Source organism: Echinops telfairi, unplaced genomic scaffold (assembly GCF_000313985.2).
Source record: "Echinops telfairi isolate 266 unplaced genomic scaffold, ASM31398v2 ScPeMD7_7469;HRSCAF=8507_0, whole genome shotgun sequence".
NCBI lineage: Eukaryota > Metazoa > Chordata > Mammalia > Afrosoricida > Tenrecidae > Echinops > Echinops telfairi.
Window position 1 is genome coordinate 68,855,805 of NW_022111372.1, and position 21,741 is coordinate 68,877,545.

General features: G+C 36.2%; 1 protein-coding gene across 1 annotated transcript; it reads right to left on the reverse strand.

Moving 5' to 3' along the window:
• Nucleotides 1-5,052: 5,052 nt before the first annotated feature.
• On the reverse strand, nucleotides 5,053-21,473 carry GABRA6 (gamma-aminobutyric acid type A receptor subunit alpha6). The gene is made up of 9 exons (XM_004696767.2): nucleotides 21,176-21,473; nucleotides 20,898-21,016; nucleotides 20,237-20,304; nucleotides 18,159-18,379; nucleotides 17,995-18,077; nucleotides 17,568-17,711; nucleotides 17,019-17,171; nucleotides 15,379-15,638; nucleotides 5,053-6,129 (listed from the first exon to the last, which is right to left on the reverse strand). The coding sequence occupies exons 1-9, from the start codon at nucleotides 21,211-21,213 to the stop codon at nucleotides 5,857-5,859; spliced, it is 1,359 nt and encodes a 452-aa protein (XP_004696824.1). The 5' UTR covers nucleotides 21,214-21,473; the 3' UTR covers nucleotides 5,053-5,856.
• Between the last annotated feature and the right edge of the window lie 268 nt (nucleotides 21,474-21,741).

Consider the following 21,741-nt stretch of genomic DNA (forward strand, 5'->3'; position numbering starts at 1 on the left):
TACAGGCTCACAAACCCTACGGAGCCGCTGAACTTTAAGACAATCATTACCACTGATTTTTCTGGGACAGAACATATTAGATTGTTAAAAACACGTGACAATCACACATAATCAAACAGTCAAAAATTATGAAAAGTTATTTTTAAATGTCCCCCTTTGTTTAGTTACAAGCACCGTGTACTACAGTTCTTATTTATTTATTTTACTGGTTTTTTTTAACTTTTTATTGTGATTTCGGCAAATGTTTATAGAACAGAACATGAGTTTTGCATTCAAAAGTTTATACACATTTTAATTAAATTCACTTTTTCACAGTGATTATTTTTATGTTGTTTGTTCTTAGGCCTTCATATTTTTGGACCTATAACAGAGTTTGTATTTTTTTATGAACTAAGACTTGTTAAATGTAAGTTCACGATTCATGAAGTTCATACTTCATGGAATTTGTATTTTATTGCAAACATATTTCATTGGTATTATTTACACTGGTTTTGCTTGTTGAACTGGAGTCCACTTCAACCCATGGTGGCCCCAGGTGCTACATATTAGAATTGCTCGATGGAACTGACATGACTGTCATCTTAATGGAAGAAGATCTCCAAGCTTCTTTTCCTGTGCTCCTGGATGAGTTTGAGACAATATTTAGGTTCGTAGTTCAAAACAAATCATTTATGCCACCTAAAGACTTTATTCAGTGCTTAGTACTAATATACATTAAAATAATCCAAATGATGATAAAAATCCTGTAGAACTATGTCTATATATGACACTATTTTAAGTTCCTTATATTTACTACCTCATTTGGTGATTACTTAAAACTTACTGCAATGGATTTTTATCAGTAAATATGACAGAGTTTTTTTGTCTCCATTATGCCACCCATCTATTATTATCCTGAATACAATCATTAAAGATATATTTAAAGAACTTCAATTAGACCATAGACCATTTAGATTCCAGTCTATTTTATCTTTAAGTAATTGTCACATAATTCCAAATCTACCATCCCATACTTTCCTTGTAATCCTGTTAATAAATTGCTGAGTTTTCCTTTATCCTTCAAGAGGGCTTCACATTTGGGTCTCTGAATAGGCAGCACTGGAGGAAATCGCAAAGGCCAAAGGGAAGGGATAAAGACATTTTCTCATTCTGCTGTAATGCTGTATGATGAGGACTGCCATGGGATTGGCCCTCCTATGCAGAGAGCAGCAGCTCATTGCAGATTCTATTATTACATTCACACTGGCTTCCTCCTGTCCTGTGCATCTCTGTATTAAATCATCTAGTGTGCCTTCTATTTTCACATGCCTGGTCTGATTTCTCATCGCAATGAGAAGTGTGTTGTGTCATGCCCACCTTGAGAAACTTCATTTCTGATCTATGTATATGGGGTAATATATATGATAGTGTAAATAACATTTAAGATGGTATTGCCTCATGTTATACCTACATTTAGAAACCATCTAAAGGAAAGGGTTGATGCACTGGAGCACTAATGACAAAAGGTTAGACAAATTGTAGAATAACCTAATATATGAAAAAAGCTAAAAGACATGAGTAGGACACGAAATAAAGAGAAGATCAATTGTTTGTCAGAAAGCAAAACAGATACTGGTTCTTAAATGCAAAGAATTAAGGTAAATGGAAGAAATGATGAAGTAAAAGGGTTGAACAAAGATTTCACAGGGTATCGAAAAACAAGGAAAGTATAACAATGAAAGTGTAAAGACCTCCCTGTCATTGATTCGATTCAGTTCAATTCAGAACAACACAAATATTAGAAAACCGGAAGGGAATAGCATGGTTGGCACTTCTCAATATGGAAAATTCAGAGAAAATTTTCAATCCATAAATTGAAATTTAGGAACAATCTATAGACAACATATTGACTAATGAAGAATGCATCAAAATAAGATGGGAGAAATAAAGAGTTACTGTACAAGAAGAATTGTTCAATGTTTAACTATATATCATATGATAAAACATATGATGTAATGTATGAAAAAAAATTGAAGATATGAAAATAAGAAGTTCAAGCTATACTAAAAGCATTTTGAAACAGCAAGGTTCCAGGAACTGAGAGAATATTGTTTGGAATGTTTCAACAAAGGGATATAATGTAGGAAGCCCTCATTCACTCAAGCCAAGAAATGTGACAGACAGGATCCAAATCAACCAACTGGGAAAGAGCCATTTCTTTGGAATACCATTCTAAAGAAACGTTATACCTCGGAATGCTGAAATGAACAAATGACATCATTAATGTCATATGCAAACAAAATTTTGAAGGAGATAATTAAAACTGGCTGCAGCTACAGAGAACTGCTGTAAGTCCCAGGCAGATTCCTGAGAGTATATGAAACAAAGGATATCATTACTGATATCAGATGAAACTGGAATGAAAGCAGAACATGTTAGGAAGTTATTTGCCTGATTTCTATTTACTATAAAAAGATATTTTACAGTCTGGAACTTAAAAAAATTATGGGTAACATTGTTAAGAATGGGAATAACAAAACCATGCCGAATCTGTACATAGATTGAAAGGTGGTAATTCAAACAGAACTAAGACATACTGCATGATTTAAAATCAGGAAAGATGCACATTGGAGTGGTATCCTTTTATCATAGTTATTTCAACTGTATTCTGAGCAAATAATCTGACACTCTGGATTATTTAGAAGAACATGGCATCGGGATTGGAGGAAATATTTTTAACAACCAGCTATATAACAAAATTTTGTGTGCTGAAAGTGAGGAGAATTTGAAGCACCTGCTGATAAAGATAAGACAGAAGACTTCAATATGGATTATACCTCAGTATAAAAAAAACAAAAATTCTCACAACTGAACCAGTAGATATCATCATGATCAGAAGATAAATATTTCATTAGTTGAGAACTTCATTTTATTTGGATCCACAAACAATGTTTGAGAAGCAACAGTCACCAGGTCAAAAGACGTGCTGATTGAGCAAATCTGTTGCACTCAACTGCCAATGAGTTGATCTTGACTCATAATGACCCTGTATGACAAGTTAGACCAGCCCCTGTGAGTTTCTGAATCTGCGACTCCTTACAGGAGTAGAAAGCCCCGTATTTCTTCCATGAAATTATTTGTGGTTTTGAACTACTGTTGTGGAGCACAGCCGAATGAGTAACCACTAGACCAACAGGGGAGACCTACTTAAATTGTGAAAGAGCAATGATGTCATTTGGAGGACGAAAATGAACCTGACCCAATGATAGTATTCTCATTTGCCTCATGTGCATGTGAAAACTGGAAAAAATATAAGGAAGAACAAAGAAAAAATTGATTACTTTGAAATACAGTGTTTATGAACAGTATTCAAAGCCTCATGGACTGCCCCACCCCCAAAAAAGTTTTATTGGATAAAAGTACATATAGAATTATGCTGAAGTAAGGATGGTGAGATTATGTACTTTGAGCCTGCCATCAAGAAAGATCAGTAGATGAAAATGAAACCATGCTTAGTGAAAGATCCGTGAAATAAAGGGAGATAGATTGACACAGCAGCTGCAACGATGGGTTCAAACATAACAATTGTGTGGATGACACAGGACTGAAGAGTGTCTCATTCTATTGAACATAGGGGTCACTGTGAGTCAGAACTCACTCGTTGGCATCTAAAAATAGCATTAACAAGCTGTAATTTAATTATTTAAAATAGTAGCAGGCTCTTTGTAGACTAACTTCAATTTAAATAGAAATGAATAGTTAAGGTTTAAATATGTTGGTGGTGCTAGCTTCAATAGAGTCAGGCCTGTGACTCACCCACCGTGTGCACAAGAGCACTAAACTCTACTCTTTTCTGCATCATTCCCATGATGAGTTGCAGTGCTGACAGTTATGAAGATCCACGGGGGTTTCATTGGCTGGTTTTCAGAATTAGATAATGAACATTATTTTTTTTTAAATCCATACTAGTTAGTTTGGAAGTTCTGAAGAAATCTGTCAGAGCAGCATAAACATAAGTTGTTCAATATGAAAGTGTTTAAAGGGCATCTGATACAGTGTTCTTATTCCATGGATAATAATAGAACTGAGGCTCCCCAAAACTAAAATAATTGGCTATGTAGCTAATGAATGGGAAAGTCGAACTAAGATCTTCATCTCCTGCACATTAGTATAGTTCTGTGATAATTGATTGATTTGATGTCAACCAGCCACTCCTGGCTAGAGGTGGAGTCAAACCTGTCAATCAAGTGGCAGCACAATGACACCTCCTTGGGGCTCTGTGGAAATTTGCATGCGAGTGAAGAACTCTGGAGTCTGTCTCCCAACTACTTCACGTTCCTTCTAGTGGAGACTTCCATGGGACTCTGTGTCCGCCTCCGGCGTGGCCTCAACACTGCGATGGCCTGTTATCTTCCTGCTTCATAGTCTGTGTCACCAGTCTGCAGCTGCACAAGTCTGAAGAGGGACTCATGAACTAGCTCTGGGCTTGTGAACTTGGGTTCGACTGGGTTGGGATGTCTTCGTGATATATAATAATTTCTTAATATGGAGCTATTTTTTATATTCATGTGCGTATCACTGGATTTGTTTGTCTAGACAACCCAGCTTAACACAAGTGTCATTTTCAATAGTGCCAATTCTAGTTGATAAGGGATCAAATGTTTTTCTTTTCCTGGATAAACAACAGCATCAAAAATAATAGTGGCAAAGTATTTATTTAAGGGCTCAGAGCTCTGAGTGATATTCATGGAGGAAAGAATCTGGGAACTGCTAATAAGTGGCTTCTGGGTTTTCTCTTGCCCCTAGTCTCCTTTTCCCTCTGTTGGTACAACCATTCTATGTGAAAGAAGCATTGGGGAAGGTAAGCATTAGGAAGGTCTTGAAGGGTGAAGGGATTAAAGTACTCACGTTCCCTTTTTATTGATGATTAAGAGGAGGAGGTACAGTACTAGCTGCTTATATTACTTTTTACAGTAGGTGATACAACCAGTTTTTCCCAGATCTTCAGAGCCTCCCATACACTAACAACATTGTGACAGAAATAATTACTTCATCTCTTCTTATCCAAGAAAATTCTTTTACCAAGTTTTATTAATAAGTCCAAACAATCACGTTCACTGTTGATTTATTTAGCTTTATCCGTAGGAAGGTGAAAATATGACAGCAATAACTCCAATCTTAATATGCAAGGTTTCATTTAAATCACTATTTTTTCTACTTCTTTGAATTATGCTAAGTATATTACAAGTACTTTAAAGGAGAATTTAACAAAATAAAGCAACATTCTATTGCAGCCCAAGTAAAGCTATATACATATGCATATATAATTTATCATCTATTTATAATTCATATGTATACAAACACCATAATTTATTGAGGTAAAAGAGACAGCAAGGGTAAAAAACAAATGGCTAAGCTTAATATAGGTTTTAAATGTGATTGAAAGCCACTTGACTAAAAAAGGCCTCCAACATGCTACATTAGCCTACTGATAAATATTTAGATTGTATTTTAATTTTGATCTCTTAGAATTTGGAAATGTAAGAATTTCTTATTCCAGTGCAATGTGACAAATGTTGCAATGATGGACAAAGATTGGCAAACTCATCATGAATTTTCTGTTTCCTTTACATGGAAGATTTTTCTTTAATGTGTAGAAAACTCATATTTTCCAGAAATCTTCAACTTTCAGTTTTAAAGAGAAAATGTTATTGCCTTTTCACCCATTCATGTGTACTCAAGGCTATTTGGTACGAATTTTCCATTTTGATATCATGGGTTTAAAAGAATTTAAACTAATTTCAATGCCTTTTTAAAAACAAACAAACAACAATTCTGTAGAGAATAAGAACTGGTGTGACTTGCCCTGGCTTCATGCTATTCAACACTACTGCTCACTTCCATTGTGTCTTTAGAAAGATAAACTATCCAGTATACAAGGTTGAATCCTGCAAATGCAACTGGGAAGAGAATTCGGGAATACTGGTCAATTTTACTGGTGCCTCCAAAGGTTGGGGAGAGTGATGGGGGCGTGGTAGGTGTATGTAAATTAGGCACTCTAGTAAGAACTTTACTGGCTTCAGGAGATGAAACTATTGGTAAAGTCAAAGAGGTGATCCTTTTCTTCAGATGGTACTTGGAATCCGAATGCTGTGGAAGAAAGACAAACATAGCCTGTCAAGCGGATTTGTTGTTAGTTGTCATCTGTTGTTTTTAACTCATGGTGCCTCCACGCATACAATGTAGAACTGCTCCATGGGTCAGATTTCAGGGTTATGACCTTTCACGAGAACATCGTTAGGCCTGTCTTTCAATTTGCCTATGAGTGACTGAATCTCCAGCCTTTGGGCTAGTAGTTGAGCACTTTGTTTCTTCCAGGGTTCCTTAGGTAAAATGATAGATATTCCCTACTTAACCATCCATGTTTTGATCACTGATATATTTTATTATTTAACTGTACGAAAAGACATTAAATATTCTTCACAATATTTCATGGTACTACCTTACCAAGAGAGGGATATAACCCAAATATTTAGGAGAACAAATATCCATTTGCTTTACCCAATATTTCACTTAGTAAATAAATAAGTCATTAATTTCTAACATGCTCTATGTCCCCCAAACTGTTCTAAACATTGTGTGATTAGGTAGAGGCAAGGCAAGCTGCAAAGGCCCATCTACCTCCCAGTTATATATTTTCCTGTGGAACAAGAGGAATAAGCAATGGGGTGCAGGTTTTAATTTGGCATGCATGGTTAAATAATACAAGAAACGTACATTTCATTCATTCATCTTATTATTCTATACTCAACATACCCTTTCAAATATTTCTTTTATTTAGAAACAAATTATATAAAATTACATAGAAATGAAACCAATGTTACTCAAAGCCTCTCAAAAAGCATACTCAGTGCCATCAAGTTGATTCGGACCCCTCGTGAGCCCTTATCGGCCAGAACAGGACAGACTTGCCCCTATGGGATTCCAAGACTATATTAACTCTTCCTCCCACGGACAGGCAGTTTTGAACTGTTGGCCTTGCGAGCAACAGCCCAATGCTTAACCATTAAGCCACCAGGACTTCTCAGAACTCAAAGCCCAAGGGGCTTTAAATTGAGTGGAAAGACTCCTCATCCCTTGTAATATCCCTGACTCTTTTTCTTGGAATCTAGATTGCTTTCTCCTTCCCATTCAGAATGTCTCTAATAGTTATCTTAGATCACAAGTAGTGCGGTGGGGCGGGGAGGAATGGAACAATAATCCCAAAGTTGTTATAGGTTTGTTTCTATCAGATTTTCTGTCCCATAGAATCATGAAATAGCCTATTTTAATCTTCAACATTATGATTAGTGCATTAATTAATAGTTAAAAATGCTAGGAATGCCTTGCCCGAGGACAGGGCTAGAAATAAGCCCAGTGACTAATTTTAGGCCGCATTTTATCCCAGCATTTTCTCATCTCTATGCTAAAGTTTCAGACCTTGTTCAAAGACTGATTGGGTTTGATTTAGAATCCTAGCAATGCTGTCAGAGTCGGGATGGGGGGAGCTCTCCTTTTCTAATATGCCTCCTAGAGCAGGCCCTCTCTTTGAAGCCAGGTTGTCTTTTCTAAGCCCCTGCCTTTAAACATTTGCTGTACATTTTCCCTGCTCTTGTACAATGACCTTGCTTCCCCCCTGGCAGCAAAATCAGTCCTTTACTGCCCTACAGGGTGTGATACTCATGTAGGTCATCTCCTGTGGCTTTACCCAGCAACCTAGCAGCAACAGGAGAGGCAGCTGCTCTCTAGCGCTGGTTGAACCACAGGATCTGAGTGACCCGCTGATATGGTGACATTTAGAATTCAAACCACAGCTCCAAGAACCTGTTCTTTCTCCATTTCCCCCTTGACTGTTGCTATTTGATATGCTAAACTAGTATCCTAGAGAGTTCATCCAGTATGTTTCCAGGGGCCATGGGGAAATAGCAATATTGAATTGTATTGTCAAGCCGACTTTGAGATGATCATGGCAAATTCTATGCAAAGACTTTCTCATTTAACCATTGGCCCAGCACTCTACTAGGTTCTTGAGGTTTGATCATTTACATTACTGCTTTAAAATGTGTATTTTATTTCTGTGTTACAGAAAAGGAGACAGGCAAGTCTAGTTCACTAAAATTTTTTTAAAGTGAATGCAAAATACACCACAAAAATGTAAAGCGCTGTTTTTTGTTTTGTTTATTTTCTATCTATCTTCTTCAGAAGTGTGGCAATAAGAAGTTCTTTGTGAATCTCTTGATGTTGACACAATGAACTGATGGCTCCTAAAGTTAGGGGAGATCATTCAGAATCAGCACCTTACTAACTTTGAGCACAATGACGTTAACTTGAAACTAAAGGCCTTCAAAAATAGGATTTCACTTTTCCACATATAATTTCTCAAACTAGATCTGTGAAAAGTTGATCTAGGAATGAAGAGAAAAGGAGAGTCAAAGTGCCCAGGACTACAATTCCATATCTACCAATTTCTCCTTATGTGATGGAGACATACTGCATGTGGTCCCTAAGTTTCAAGTTACCATCTTTATAATGAGGGTGGTTATTACCTCCCTGATAATCCTTTGTTTTTAGCATTTGAGAGAGTAAATGTAATTATTTTCCTACAATGAATCTTAGTTATAGTTTTTTAATTAATTTTATATACAACATGCATGTATCTCTCATTCTCCTTGTCTACATACCTTTATTTTTTCCTTCTTTATCTGTAATAACTTTTCTTCCAACCTCATAATTATCGTTCATCACTTTTGAAATTGAATTTCAGGGTTAACATCATTGATTAACCCAACACATTTCTGCCTAATTAGTTTTTGCAACTCTTGTAACTGTTATCACGTTCTCTTTTATATGATTTAGATGTATAATTATTTCTGTAGTTCCTTATCTCCTCTCCTGGCATTTCAATAGCCTTGGTGATAAACAACACATTATTCCCTTATATGAGTGCAATAACCCAGTTTCTGTCCAATATTTATAGAATTCACAACTCATTATCATTGATTCCACTCATTGGTTCCATCTCAAAGCAACCCTATAGAACAGGGTAGAAATGCCCTTGGGGGTTTCCAAGGCTGTAAATATTTGCAGGAGAAAGACTCATCTTTTTCCTAGGGGGTGGCTGATGCATTTGAACTGCTGACTTTTCAATTAGCAATGCAACACCTAACCCACTGTATGTGCTCCTTGTTTAGAGCACAGTGTAGGCTCCGTAAACATATCCTGAATTAATAAATGATTACAATTCTGAACATTTTTTTCTATTTTCCTTAAAAATCTGTGAGTAGCCAAAAAGAAAGAAGTAAAAAAATGTAAAAAAAAAGAAGTAAAATTCTTTGTTTTCTGATGTTATGCTTTACTATATTTTAATTATACTTGATGTATAATTTCTAAGTGATCACTGGTGATTGGAGCCCTGGTGGTGTAGTGGCTGTGAATTGGGTTGCTTAGCATGAGATCAGTAGTTCAGACGTCATACTCCCATAAAGAGCTGCAGTCTACAGTGTTGGAAATCCAAAGTAGCAGCTCTGCTCGGTCATCGACTCAGTGGTAGTGAATTTTTATTTTTTTTATTTTTTATTGGTGATTAATACTACTAGACACTTCACACACATTTTCTTATTTAGTGTCTGTATAAGATCCATAAAGCAAATAATATTTTCGTTTTAGAGCAAGAGGATTGGAAGTATAAGTCGTAGTCTTTTGTGGGTAATAAGCGGCAGTGCCAAGTTCTGATCGCTCTCAGACCCTAAGGATGATACTCTTAGTGACAATGATCGTGCTCTTCTTCCCATCAGTTTTGGTGTTTATGGCAGAGTCTCTTAACAGCAACTATATTGACATTTTTTAATTGGACAGCACTCTGTTCGGTTCAGGGCATTGTAGGATATTCAACAGCATCCTTGACCTCTCCCGACAAGATGTCACTCATGAGAACCCAAAATATTCCTATCCGTTGCCAATTGTCCCTGGTACAGGTAGGAGGAGATGGACTTGCTGAGCCACTGGAGTCATAACTTACAGACAGCCCAGTCATAATTGGATGAATCATAGCAGGAAGCAAATACAACTTTCGAAAGAAAATGGGAAATTCCTGGCTAACATATATGGTGGATAATCAGCTCTTGGATAATTGGGAATCGGCAGCAGGATTCCATTTGGGAAGAATCACACTGAATTTCGGGGGGAAAAAAGAAAGCCAATTTCACAAGCTGTTTAAGCTACAGGTTTGCAAGAGCAGCATCTTCTGCTGATGGTAAAATGGGATTTTGTCAGAGTCCCGATGAGGGCTCAGCTTGGGGCTGTCACTGTTTGCCGGGAAACACCTGTGGTTTTAAATGATTCCAGGGCTTCCTGCTGCGGAGTGCCATCCAGCCTTGGTCTTTTTAGAGCACTGCTTTGTTTTAAGTAACTCCAAATTATAAAGGTGCTTTGAGTCAAAGTGGACATTTTGGAACTTTTTACACAGGCGGAAGGCAACCTGATAATGGTCCAGAAGACATCTTCACCTTGAAGAGAAAAATGTCCCATTTCCCTCTAGGTGCTCACTTTTCTAGCAACTTGTTTAATGCTTCTAACACAGGGTTAGGCTCCTTTTCTATTCGAATTTTAGACACCACTTCCTCTAGGAACGGTGAGCCCTTCAGCCTGGGTGAGGAGCTCTAGAACTGTTTTTCCCTGGCTACTTTAACTCACAATCAAACCCTTTATCCCAACATATTATGACTCATGACTCCACCTCTGTTCTGCTCGACAAGAAGCTGCCTGAGGTGAGAGGCTTTTGTGAGTCCATTTATTGACGTATTCTCGGCATTCTGCAGAGGGCCTGTCACACTAAATGACTAAACAAATAGCTTGGTGTAAATAAGTTAATGAAAAAATATGTGCACAATTGGCCAGAAAGAAAAGGATGAGAAAAAACACCATAAATATCGTTAATTCCCTGAGTAATAATTTTTTTTCATTTTGTACACAGGTTATTTTCAAGGGTTATCATAATCACTGTGGACAGGAAAAACCACATTGGGGTGGGGAGAGAATTTTTTCCGGGGAAGGTAGTATTTAGGGTGTTTACCTTTAAAGTAACAAGGAAACTAGAAAATCCACCAAGAGGACAGAGAGGTCTGAGCTTAGTCTTCTGTGCAGACATAGAAAGGCACCGTACGAGCAGTAGAGAAGAGATGGACAATTTCTTACATTCAGAATATAGAATCAAACCATCAATTTCAAGTTTAAAATAGGGCACTGATAATGAGCTTATTGGACACTTTTAAGAATTTAGGTTTAAAGACTTTTTGTTTTTGTTTCATTTCAGGTTTGCTGAAAATATTTTAAAAGTTCAAGTGTGTCATCATTGCATTAAATCTCAAGGTCAAAAATCAAATTGATAAAAGTGATACAAACTGTCCTCCGCATCTGTTCTATGTCTTTTCCTGTGGAAAACTTGGTGGACACATTCAGAAAACACATCTTGAAATCACAAGAAATATTCAAGTGGTTATTTATGTTTTCGCTTCACCACATTAGTTTATGATTTCAATGTTCAATTTATTCAAATAATGCTATTTTGATTGCACTGCACAGGCATTTTTAAATGCCATGGTATTTTGAAAGCAAAAAAAAATGACCTTACAATCTTAATATACAGTAGTGCTGGGTAAACTGAAAATATGTAACATATTTGTTCCTCTATACCCAAAGGAAAATTATGAAAAAAATGAGAAAGTTCCCTATTTAATTTAGTTATTTCATTTGACTCCTTAGCACAGTAGGCAGTGTGTCTGTCTCATAATTTTGTTACTTCCAGATTGACTTTATATGTCATTATTAATTTTATTTTTATTTTGAGCTAATCTTTTTATTTGAGCTAATCTTTTAGAACTAAAATTCTCATTTTCATTGACTTAATACTTATAGCCAGCATCAGAAAATACCTTTCAATTTGAAAGAATTTTGAAGTGATATTAACAAAATTTTATCAAGCTTTGTGAAAGTCCTGATCATTATGTGTTACTATTTTATCGTTGTATGAGACAGTTTATGTGGCGACCTGAGGATCTTGGATTTCATCTTATTAAGTTATTCCCCTAAAATACCTGAGGGAAAATCACTGTGTTATCGCCGGGGACTCGAAATAATATCTCTCAGCACTATTTTGTAATGTAATTAAAATGCAGACTTTTGTACAGCACTATTTTGTAAGGTAATTAAAATACAGACTTTTGTATTTCTTTTCATTTCAATATCTGATAAGTAAGTGTGAACAAAATTATTGAGTTTCTTTTCTTTACTCTGTTTCTCACAAATACCTATTTTTGTTTTCTATATTCTCCAAATGAGAAACTGATAAACTGAAAGGCGAAAAACATTAATTCCTCTTTATAGATAGGTGTTAAGAAGAGATCTTTGCACTTTGCAGAATATGCAAATTATAAATGTGTGATTATAGATACTTAAAATAGAACGATGCATAAAAAGATTATGTCTCAAAATATTTTTCCTTCCCTAAGAAAGTGATCTTCAAATATTTTAGGCAGTGTCCTCAGACTAACCTATTTTAGTAATAAAATGTATATACATTTTGACTTTTAAAGCTATATACACTTAAAACATTGTTGAGATTTGGGAAGCATTTTAAAAGTAACTTCACCCGTATTTCAAAAATATTTTATTCAGTGACTTATTCCATGCTGTATTTTAGTATTTGGCTGGATTGTTGGAAAGCAGAGGGGCTCATATTCTTTAATATTCTGGATTGCAATGATTCTGGATTCAAGTCTTAATTTTGTTGTCATTTTCATATCCGAGATTATTTTTCTATCTAAAATAAGCTCATTGAGCCTGGACTCCCGGGAGAACAAATGGTTTTTATTTGTTTGATTTCCTTCAAAGAGGATTCATTACAAAAAAAAATCAAATTTTTGTTCCCACTATTGTGACAATAGTCTAATCATACCCTTCAGAGTAAACGTAAATATTAAAAGTTTCTTATTTTATTAAATATAAATTTTCAATAAAATATTACATTTTTAATTTAAACACTGTACTCCTGATTGTTTCTAAAGTAATTCACTTTCTAATTTTTCATAAATGTAAATAATGTTATCATAAATTTATCATAAAATATATTTGGCTTGTGAGTGGCTTGGAAGTTTGGAAATGTTTACTAGAATTGGTCAGTTAGAGAAAGATTTCCACTCAGTGTGTCTGCACTATTTCATTGAGAAGCCTAAGAGCTACTGTTTGGTATTTTATTTAAACAGTAATTTATATTTTTCAATTAAGTCTATAATCCAACAAACAACACAAAAGCATGTACAGTTTACTGTTGTAAATATTTACTGATGAAATAAGTAAAAATTTGGGGACACTACTATGGCCCTTGAATAATTAATGCTTTCTGATTTTCAATGAAATAATATTTGATTTCCATTGCTTGTATATTGCACATCTAAAATATAGTCAGTGCCTGTTTCTAAGCTACCATAAGTCTGTTGATAGAAGCTCATTCATCCATATGCAATTAACAAATGCCTGTGAATATGAACATGTTTAAATATGAACAAATAACTAGGCTATGACTTGAAGTTCAAAAAATGAATATTAAAATGTCAGTAGGTAGACTAACATTTACTTAACTACCTCAACTCCCTACTTTCTCTGTAAGATACATATTGCTTTGGTAGACGTGGGTCTGACATGTCAATGAGTACTCGTGTAAAATTTGTCTAACCACCAATTCCCATCATTTGTATAAATAGTGTCCAGTAATGTAAGAATAATTTAATCTGTACACCTCAATAATCCTTCTATTGAGATTTTTAAAATCTATTTTCCTCAATTGTGTTTTAACTATATTTACCACGGACTAAATCAATAACACTATAAACAAGGACCTTATACTCCAGGAAGATGATTGATAATGTACCCTAATATAAAATGAAAACATGTCTCTAAGGTGAATTAGAGCCATATAGAAGACATAGATATAGGAATGGATTTGGGGTTCATACTTATCCTAGCTCCAATCTAAGAACAATTAGTTCTTGCAGCATGGCTCTGTTTGATACTCACCCCTTGAAAGAAACTGGAAAAATATGGGTGCTATAGCAAAGATGATGAAGCAACTACATGGTGTCTGGCTATCAGAAAGAATAGTGTCTGGGGTCCTAAGGGCCTGTTTACAACATGTAGCCATCAGAGTGAGACATTAACTAAGCCCACACAGAAGAGGCACACCAACATACGTGATCCAAGAATTATAGATTATATAATCCGAATTTCCAGGAGGGATTGGTATCAGAATCACTTAAATCGTGAACACCTGGTTTGCAGAAGGCTATGGGTGCCAGATGAAGTCCCAAGTACATTATAGGATCTACACAGGTATAAGCCTCTGGAGATTTCCCTCTCACCATAATTGAGGGAAGGGAATAGCCTGCTTATCAGACAGAGAATAGTGTAGAAATGATTATCATAGGTTAAAATGAGTGATCTGATTTGATGGTTAAACCCTTGTCATTAAATCTCCCTTTTGACAAACTTGAATTTGTGCTGGTTTTCAAATTTTTCTGTTTATTTTTTTGTCAAACAGGTTCATCTCTGTTGTTTGTTTGTTTTAATGGCTTGTGGCCTTCTTGATTCTTTATCATGTTTTTTTCTGTTTTTTTTTAGTATGCAAAACTCTGGTGGGGGGATTTATAGCAACAATAACTAGATTAAGGGTTACTGGGACTACAGAAGGGGAGCTGGGATCGAGTAAGAGGGAGCAAATATCAAGGAATACAAGAAGGAAGACAATGTTTTGAAAATGATGGTTACAGTGATTGTCCAACACTTCTTGATATGACTGAACTAATTAATGGTATGGTGTCTGCATTCCATTCTAATAAAGTGGTTTTTTAAACGTTTTTTAAAATCCTATCTTTTCCCTATTTAGTATAGTAGCAAGCAGATTTCTAACAAAAATTGCCAATTCCATAAGAGTTTCTGCTATTTTTTTATCTTTCAGATTCTAAAATCTCATTAAGAACTTTGTTTTTCTCCCTAGTTGGTATAAGTGGACCTGTTCAAAGGAAACATGTAAAAGCTAAGAAACATTTTCTTGTCTCCTTTGGGTGCCTGGAATCTGCTAGAACTAGTGAAAATGATGAAAGGATCCTGTAAAAAGTCTAGAGCAAACATAAATGAAAGATTGTTCCTGGGCTATTTTCTCTGAAGATGGAAGAAAAGTAGGCCTAGCTTTTGCAACCCAAAGTAATAATTTGTACTCAACTGTATTACTTTCAGACTGTTTGTTTGTAATCTCTATTTGGGCTGCTGTTTCTCAACTGGGGGATAACATTTCAAAAAGCAAGCAATTACCAAAACCATCTCATCTTCGAAGGGTTCCGTTGCTTTTGATATCGTCACTGGGGCTGGGGCTGCAACCTGTGCCCTCCTTTCGGCCTTCTGTGTCTGAAGATTCGTAAAGTAGTTGACAGCTGCAAATTCAATGAGCGCAGAGAAGACAAAAGCAAAGCATACAGCTATAAACCAATCCATGGCGGTCGCATAGGACACTTTTGGCAAGGAGTGCCTGGCGCTGATGCTCAAAGTAGTCATGGTTAAAACAGTCGTGATCCCTAAAGTGAAAAAGAAAAGAAAATGCGACTTGATCATTTGAAATCTTATTAATAAGATTAAGTGACAATACATTGATTAAAAGGATTAAACACTGTATACTGTATACCTAAATTTTGTTTCATATGCTGCATTTTCATTTGCTTCGAGTACAAGCACAGGTATTTTTGCATCCTTCAATACCTAGTGCAGTGACGTGTACTGTGCTATTGCTCAAAGAACACTTGCTTTTTTGTTTTGTTTTGTTTTTTGCAATTTGAAGTAATGATTATTTTTTGTTGTCTACTGCTTGCGAAAATTAACAGCAAACTGTTACAAACCTTTTAAAGTTGTTTTATTTTTGGTAGCCGATGATACTTCTTATCAAAGTTAAAATGTCTATCTTGTGTGAACCAGACCAGAAAATTAGATGCCACTTTGCCTTCTTTTTCTTTTTTTAATTAAAATTTCTAAGCTAGTTTTAAAACTTTTTAAAACTTTTTCATGAGAAAATGATTTTATTATTACTCATCTGCCCGCAGCTGTTCTTGAATTACGACTTGGGGATGTATGTAATTTGGAGTTGTTTAATGTTGATAGGGAGGAAGATGCGTCTCTCTACTTCTGGAAGGGGCTACACAGTCTCAGGCACGCAGTCACTTCGGCCCTGCCTGCACCTTCTGTGTGAGTCAGAAGCGACTCAGTGACGCTGAGTTTGGTTCTTGGAATCTTGATAGTCAACATCGTTACATGGATATCCTTTTAATAATTTACAAGAAAAAACAACTCTAGCACACTACATAAAGAGAAAGATTCATCTGGATTTTCAGTTTAATTCATGTATTCTTTATGAAGTCTAAATGTAAAATAAGTAAAGTTAGATTTTGCTATATTAATTATAATTTTAAAGTTTTTTGATGATAATTTGTAATAGTTATTTGCCTAATTAGTGTTCTATGTTAAACCATTGGCAGTAAAAGAGATTCTAAACATCACAATTGGAACTAAATACTTATATTGAGGCATAGAACACTGGTGGTGTATAACATCTAGATGTGCAAAGCTGGGATTTTTGTATGAGAATGGGATATACTTTATATGTTATTAGTCTTTTGATTTAAAGGGTACACGAAACAGTTTTTATCGGGTTTGTATAAAGTTTTTAGCTTTTTCTTACTTAAAAAAAAGGCAAACAGTAACAAAAAATTAGAACATATAAAAACCACAAGATCTTTCCACTCACCTTGTGGAAAGATGGTCTTTTACATGATAGATATGTCTGAATGATATGAGCTTATATCCTTTATAGGTTAAAAAATGCGCACTGACTTGACATTTCCCTAAGAAACACAGGCAATGAGAAATGGTGGCTGAATTGAATCAGAGAGGAAGGGGAGGCATACCAAAGACAGTTCTTGCTGGGACAGACTCCTTATTAATCCAGAAAGACACCTGGGAAAGAATGACTGTCATGATGCACGGAGTGTATATTTGTATCATGAAGTAGCCCATCTTCCTTTGCAAGTGGAAATAGACGGTCATTATTACATATTCACCTGGTGGGAGACACACATATCTTATTGCTGTTGACAGTGTGCAGAAGAATACAGCAGAAAATGAGTCATGCAGGGCTTTTAAATTAGCATGAGCTAAAAGAAAACAAGCAAAGATATATTTCAGTGTATGACAAAGCTACTTGATCAGCAAATGACAGAGCAAAGGGAGACAATTCATTATTTCCGGTGGTGTTCTTTGTGCGATACACAAATAGAACTCATTCCAAGGGTCCACGAATGTTTATGTGCATCTGGTTAAAAAATCAGTTTTAAGGAAAGTTATTCATTTCAAAACACCAACATTAGCTGAGGAAGTACAGAGGAAATGGGGATAGATTTGGTTTTGTTTTTGTTTTTAAGTGTGTTTCGGTCTGACTTTGATGGCCAAATTCTTACCCGTGTTAGATTTGATTGTCTCACTGGAGACTGTTTGTCCAATCAGATCATACTGAAGGAGGCTTGAAGACTCTTCAGGAACTTCGACTGAGTAGAGTGGTCCCTTTTTCCATGTATAGATGATTTCACTTTTAGGGTAAGCATCTGATTTTTGGAAACAAATTAAACAAAACAGTGAGCCTGAGTATTTCTTTCCTTTTCTTTCAAAGAAGACTGGTTTATTTAAATCAGAAACACAGACAAAAATTGCTTGAATGATTTCTATTCATCTGAAAAGAGACCTGCACTTTTTAAAGTTTTACATAGTGTATTAAGTAAATATCATAGCATGATATCATTACCCTTATACTTTCTAGTGATTCCAACCACAAAAAACCTGTATTTTGAAAGTTATTATTTGACTCTCACAAGGTTTTTTGTGACTTACAGCTGCCGAACTTGAGTGGACAAGCATGCCCATCCATAGGGAAGTTAACCAGCCTCATGGGACAGTCGGCATTGATGGTAAGCCTGGGTATAGCAAAACAATCGGTTCTGAGTGATATGAAGAACAAATCACTTGCTCAGAGAAAATAGAATTGAGGAACTTACCTCATCGTATACAGAATGGTTCCATTCTGCATTATTCTGAAGAGTTTATTGGGAGTTGTCATATTATGCGCAATTGACTTTTTGCCATTCCTGAAAAAGGTGTCAGGTGTCCATATTTTACTGACCATCAGGTTATTCAAACTCAGAATCTCAGTTGGTCCCCCAAACTTCAACCTCTCATCAGTCCAAGTTTGGCGAAAGAAAACATCCATTGTATACTCCTAAGAGAAAATAAGATATTTATGTCCTTTAGGGAGCTAGTTTGTTGGGAATCATTCATTCATTGCCTTATACCTAGTCTTAAAACAGAAAATACACCAATTCGTTATGACACTAACTTTCCAATAAATCTATCATTTCAGTTAATTATGAGCTCTCATGCTCAGAAAGATGGGGATGTGAGGGAACACTGAACTGTGCAGACCGTCTTCTCCCACCTGGCGCTTTCTCAGCACTCAGTCTACCATCCCGTAATGTCTCTAGCCCCCACTTGACATGTTTACCTTGCTCCTTAACTCAGAAGAAAGATATATTAAAAACATAAGTTAGGCCTTGTGCTGGCTTTCATCTTATCAATTAATCTAACAGTTTTTCGTGACATTGGACTCTGTATGTACTGCTGTATATTTTAGTAAAATTAGATAAGCTTTTAGTTAAAAATAGATAATTTTTACTTTCCAAGCACAGTGCGCAAGCACATCATGATCCATTTATATTGTTTTCAGAAAATATAAACGGAAATGTCACTATGACCACTCTAAATAGAGCATCACTTAAATATGCAAATCAAAATTATGAGTTTTAACTTGTGTCTTTTATTAAAATGTTAAGATTTATGATAATGGGCATTTCAAAATCAATTATAAGCAACAACTTTTCATTAATACAAAAATGTGGCCAATAATTGCTTTTCCTATTATATGTTTGTGACTTCTATTATGATGAATGATTGTATTTTAAAAATTTAATCTGACCTTTGACAATTCAGCCAATAATAGTGCTCTCCTGTACAAATAGGCTTTTAAAAGGTATATTTTTATAAAACAAAATTCCAAGTATATTCCAAATTATTAAAATACTTAACTCCAAATTAAAATGCTGTGGGGTAGGTACTCAAATGAAAAAATATGATGCTATAAAACATAGGATTGTAGATAATGGTAACTCTTCTCTTTCCTCAGATGCTATCTAGAATAAGATCGTAAAGAGAGCACTTTATCTTGATAAGCTGTTTGTTTCTCTTTCTCCTTTGTTTGTGTCTTTCTTCTTCCTGCTTCTCCTTTGTACACTTTCTTCCCCTTTACGTCCAACTTCATTTGTTAGTCTCTTCTTCAATTGTCAAAGCAAAAACCATAAGACTCCAATATCTTATTTGAATCCTACTTCTTAATAGCATCCATCTGTAGAGATAGCTAATTTTATTCAGTGTAAATATGTATAATTTCATTTTGGAGAAAATAGGACCTTAGATCTATGTAAGAATACGGTGATATATCTTCTTACAGAAGACTCACTCAGGTATTTACTATAAATACTCTCTTAGGAATCCTACAGCCATCTGTACCTGGAATGGAGCCCCCAGAACCCCTGCCGGTCCATCCTCACTGTGCAAGGTGGAATGTGGCAGCCTTTCCAAAGCCCTTTATCATTTTAATAAAACATATTGCTACTAACTCTAAGAGAGAGTTATGTTTTAAAATGCATAAATAACCTCACTATTCTCTCACATGACTAGAACCTGAATGTTTTTATTTTCCTCTTTAAAACAAATTTTCTAGGTCTTCACAAGAAATGGAAAACCTTTCCTTTGTTGAGAATTTAGTGTATGGTGTGTTGACATAAAGGATGATATAATCTTAAAAATTCCCTCAGATTGAAGTGTCCAGGTGGGGGTACTTAATGAAATATGAGAGATTAAGCCAGTAATGTGTTCTGATGGCAGTGCCTTTCTCAGGCTGAGCATATACGTTGCATCATGAATCGGAGTCAACTTGACAGCCCTTCCTATTATCTGTACTTCTAGAATTCAGCCCTCTTCTCCTAAGTATAAATCTCCTCATCGTTTAGAGTTTGCTTACCATCTCCACATCTGACACAGGCCCAAAACTGGTCACATAAATGTCTGTTTTGACTTCTGTCACAGCACCTGAAATTAGTACAGAGGGAACATTTATCACCAACAGTGTTAAAGGAATGAATTTAAAACTCCACTGTGAAGACCTTACTCAGTGCCCAAATCTGCAATTCTTCCTAAGAGAATCCCAGGAGCAGAGTTCTTGTGCTTTTCCGCTCTGAAAATTCACATAAGTTTCCTGATTTTGAATGTATTCTGATCAAACTGAGAAAACATTAAGGAGTAGAGGAGAACTGGGTTCATGGTCTACTAAAAATTATAATATAAGTAATACCTATTGACAGCCCAGATAGAAATATAAATGGGCCAGATGCTAAAGTGCTTTACAAGGAGAATATCATTAAACACCCTCAAAACTCATTAGGCAAGCACTGCTAGTGCACCCACACTACTGTTGGCAAAACCAAGGCTTAGAACGTTTAAGTAATTTGCATAAGGCTGGTCATTGGGAAGGAGACAGAGGCTGGCCAGGGATCCTCAGGACCTCACTCTGGCACTGCTGCACTTTACCATTATGAAATTAACTACTTTCTAACTCCTCTGGCACTTGGAGGGACAGTAAGGATGGAACAGCAGTCTTGTCTAACAAGGATGCTGTCACTTACCTCCAAATCCTGGCCGCAATCGATTGTCATAGCCTTCAAGCAGATTGTCCAGGATCCGGCTGATATTCCTGGAGTAGAGGCTTTCCGCATCTTCAAGATTTCCCAGAGCATTGTCTATCCTGTAAGTGCGGGCTCAATGAGTCTCACAGTGGCCTCAACAAGATACGCAGTACAAGCCCCCTCAGTCTTCCTCATCACACATCCATGCCTTACCACCCTTGGATTCTTCCGTGATTTGGCCTTGCCTACAAGAACGCCAGTAAATGAATCATACTTACCAAAGAATAAAGTAGAACCAGGACAGAGCTGACGCCATCCTACAATGCACCAAGAGACTCAGCCCATCCTCTTTCTGTTAGCCTCCTCCCTCCTACGAGCTCCTCAACTAGAGCAATCTTCCAAACGCCTCATATCCCTTTTCCTGGCTTGATTCCAAGCAGTAATCCAATGGATGACAAGCTTTCCAGACAAACTTTGAGGTGGTTTCCTTGCTCTCCTTGTCTCCGAAGCCTTCTAGTGACAAGCAACTCGGTGGCCGTCGGCCTTTGGAGACTCTCTCCTGACAGCGTCCTCTGACGGATTCCGTGGAGGACCGCGAATCTGCGAGCACAGTGCATGGGCGGAGAGCGGTGACAATAATCGAATCGGGCATTAGGGGAGATTAGAAGGAAGAAATCCACGGCTAGTTTTGGCATGGAATTAAGAGGGCCCTGTGAGGAAATCTGGAAAGCGGTGGCATCTTGCTGATTGAAATTATGTTCCAATGGGCTCCACATTTATTTTTTCTATGGCTCACAGAAGGATTCCTCTTACTGCTTGAAACGTCTGACGATTAGACAGAGAC

Excerpts from the sequence above, each read along its gene's own strand:
- GABRA6 (XM_004696767.2), bottom strand. The coding sequence starts at position 21,213 with ATGGCGTCAGCTCTGTCCTGGTTCTACTTTATTCTTTG. Across the intron at positions 15,639-17,018 it reads CCCAGCAAGAACTGTCTTTG|GGATCACGACTGTTTTAACC; the intron begins GTATGCCTCCCC and ends TTTTCACTTTAG. Across the intron at positions 6,130-15,378 it reads TCGAAGATGAGATGGTTTTG|CATTCGGATTCCAAGTACCA; the intron begins GTAATTGCTTGC and ends TTTCTTCCACAG.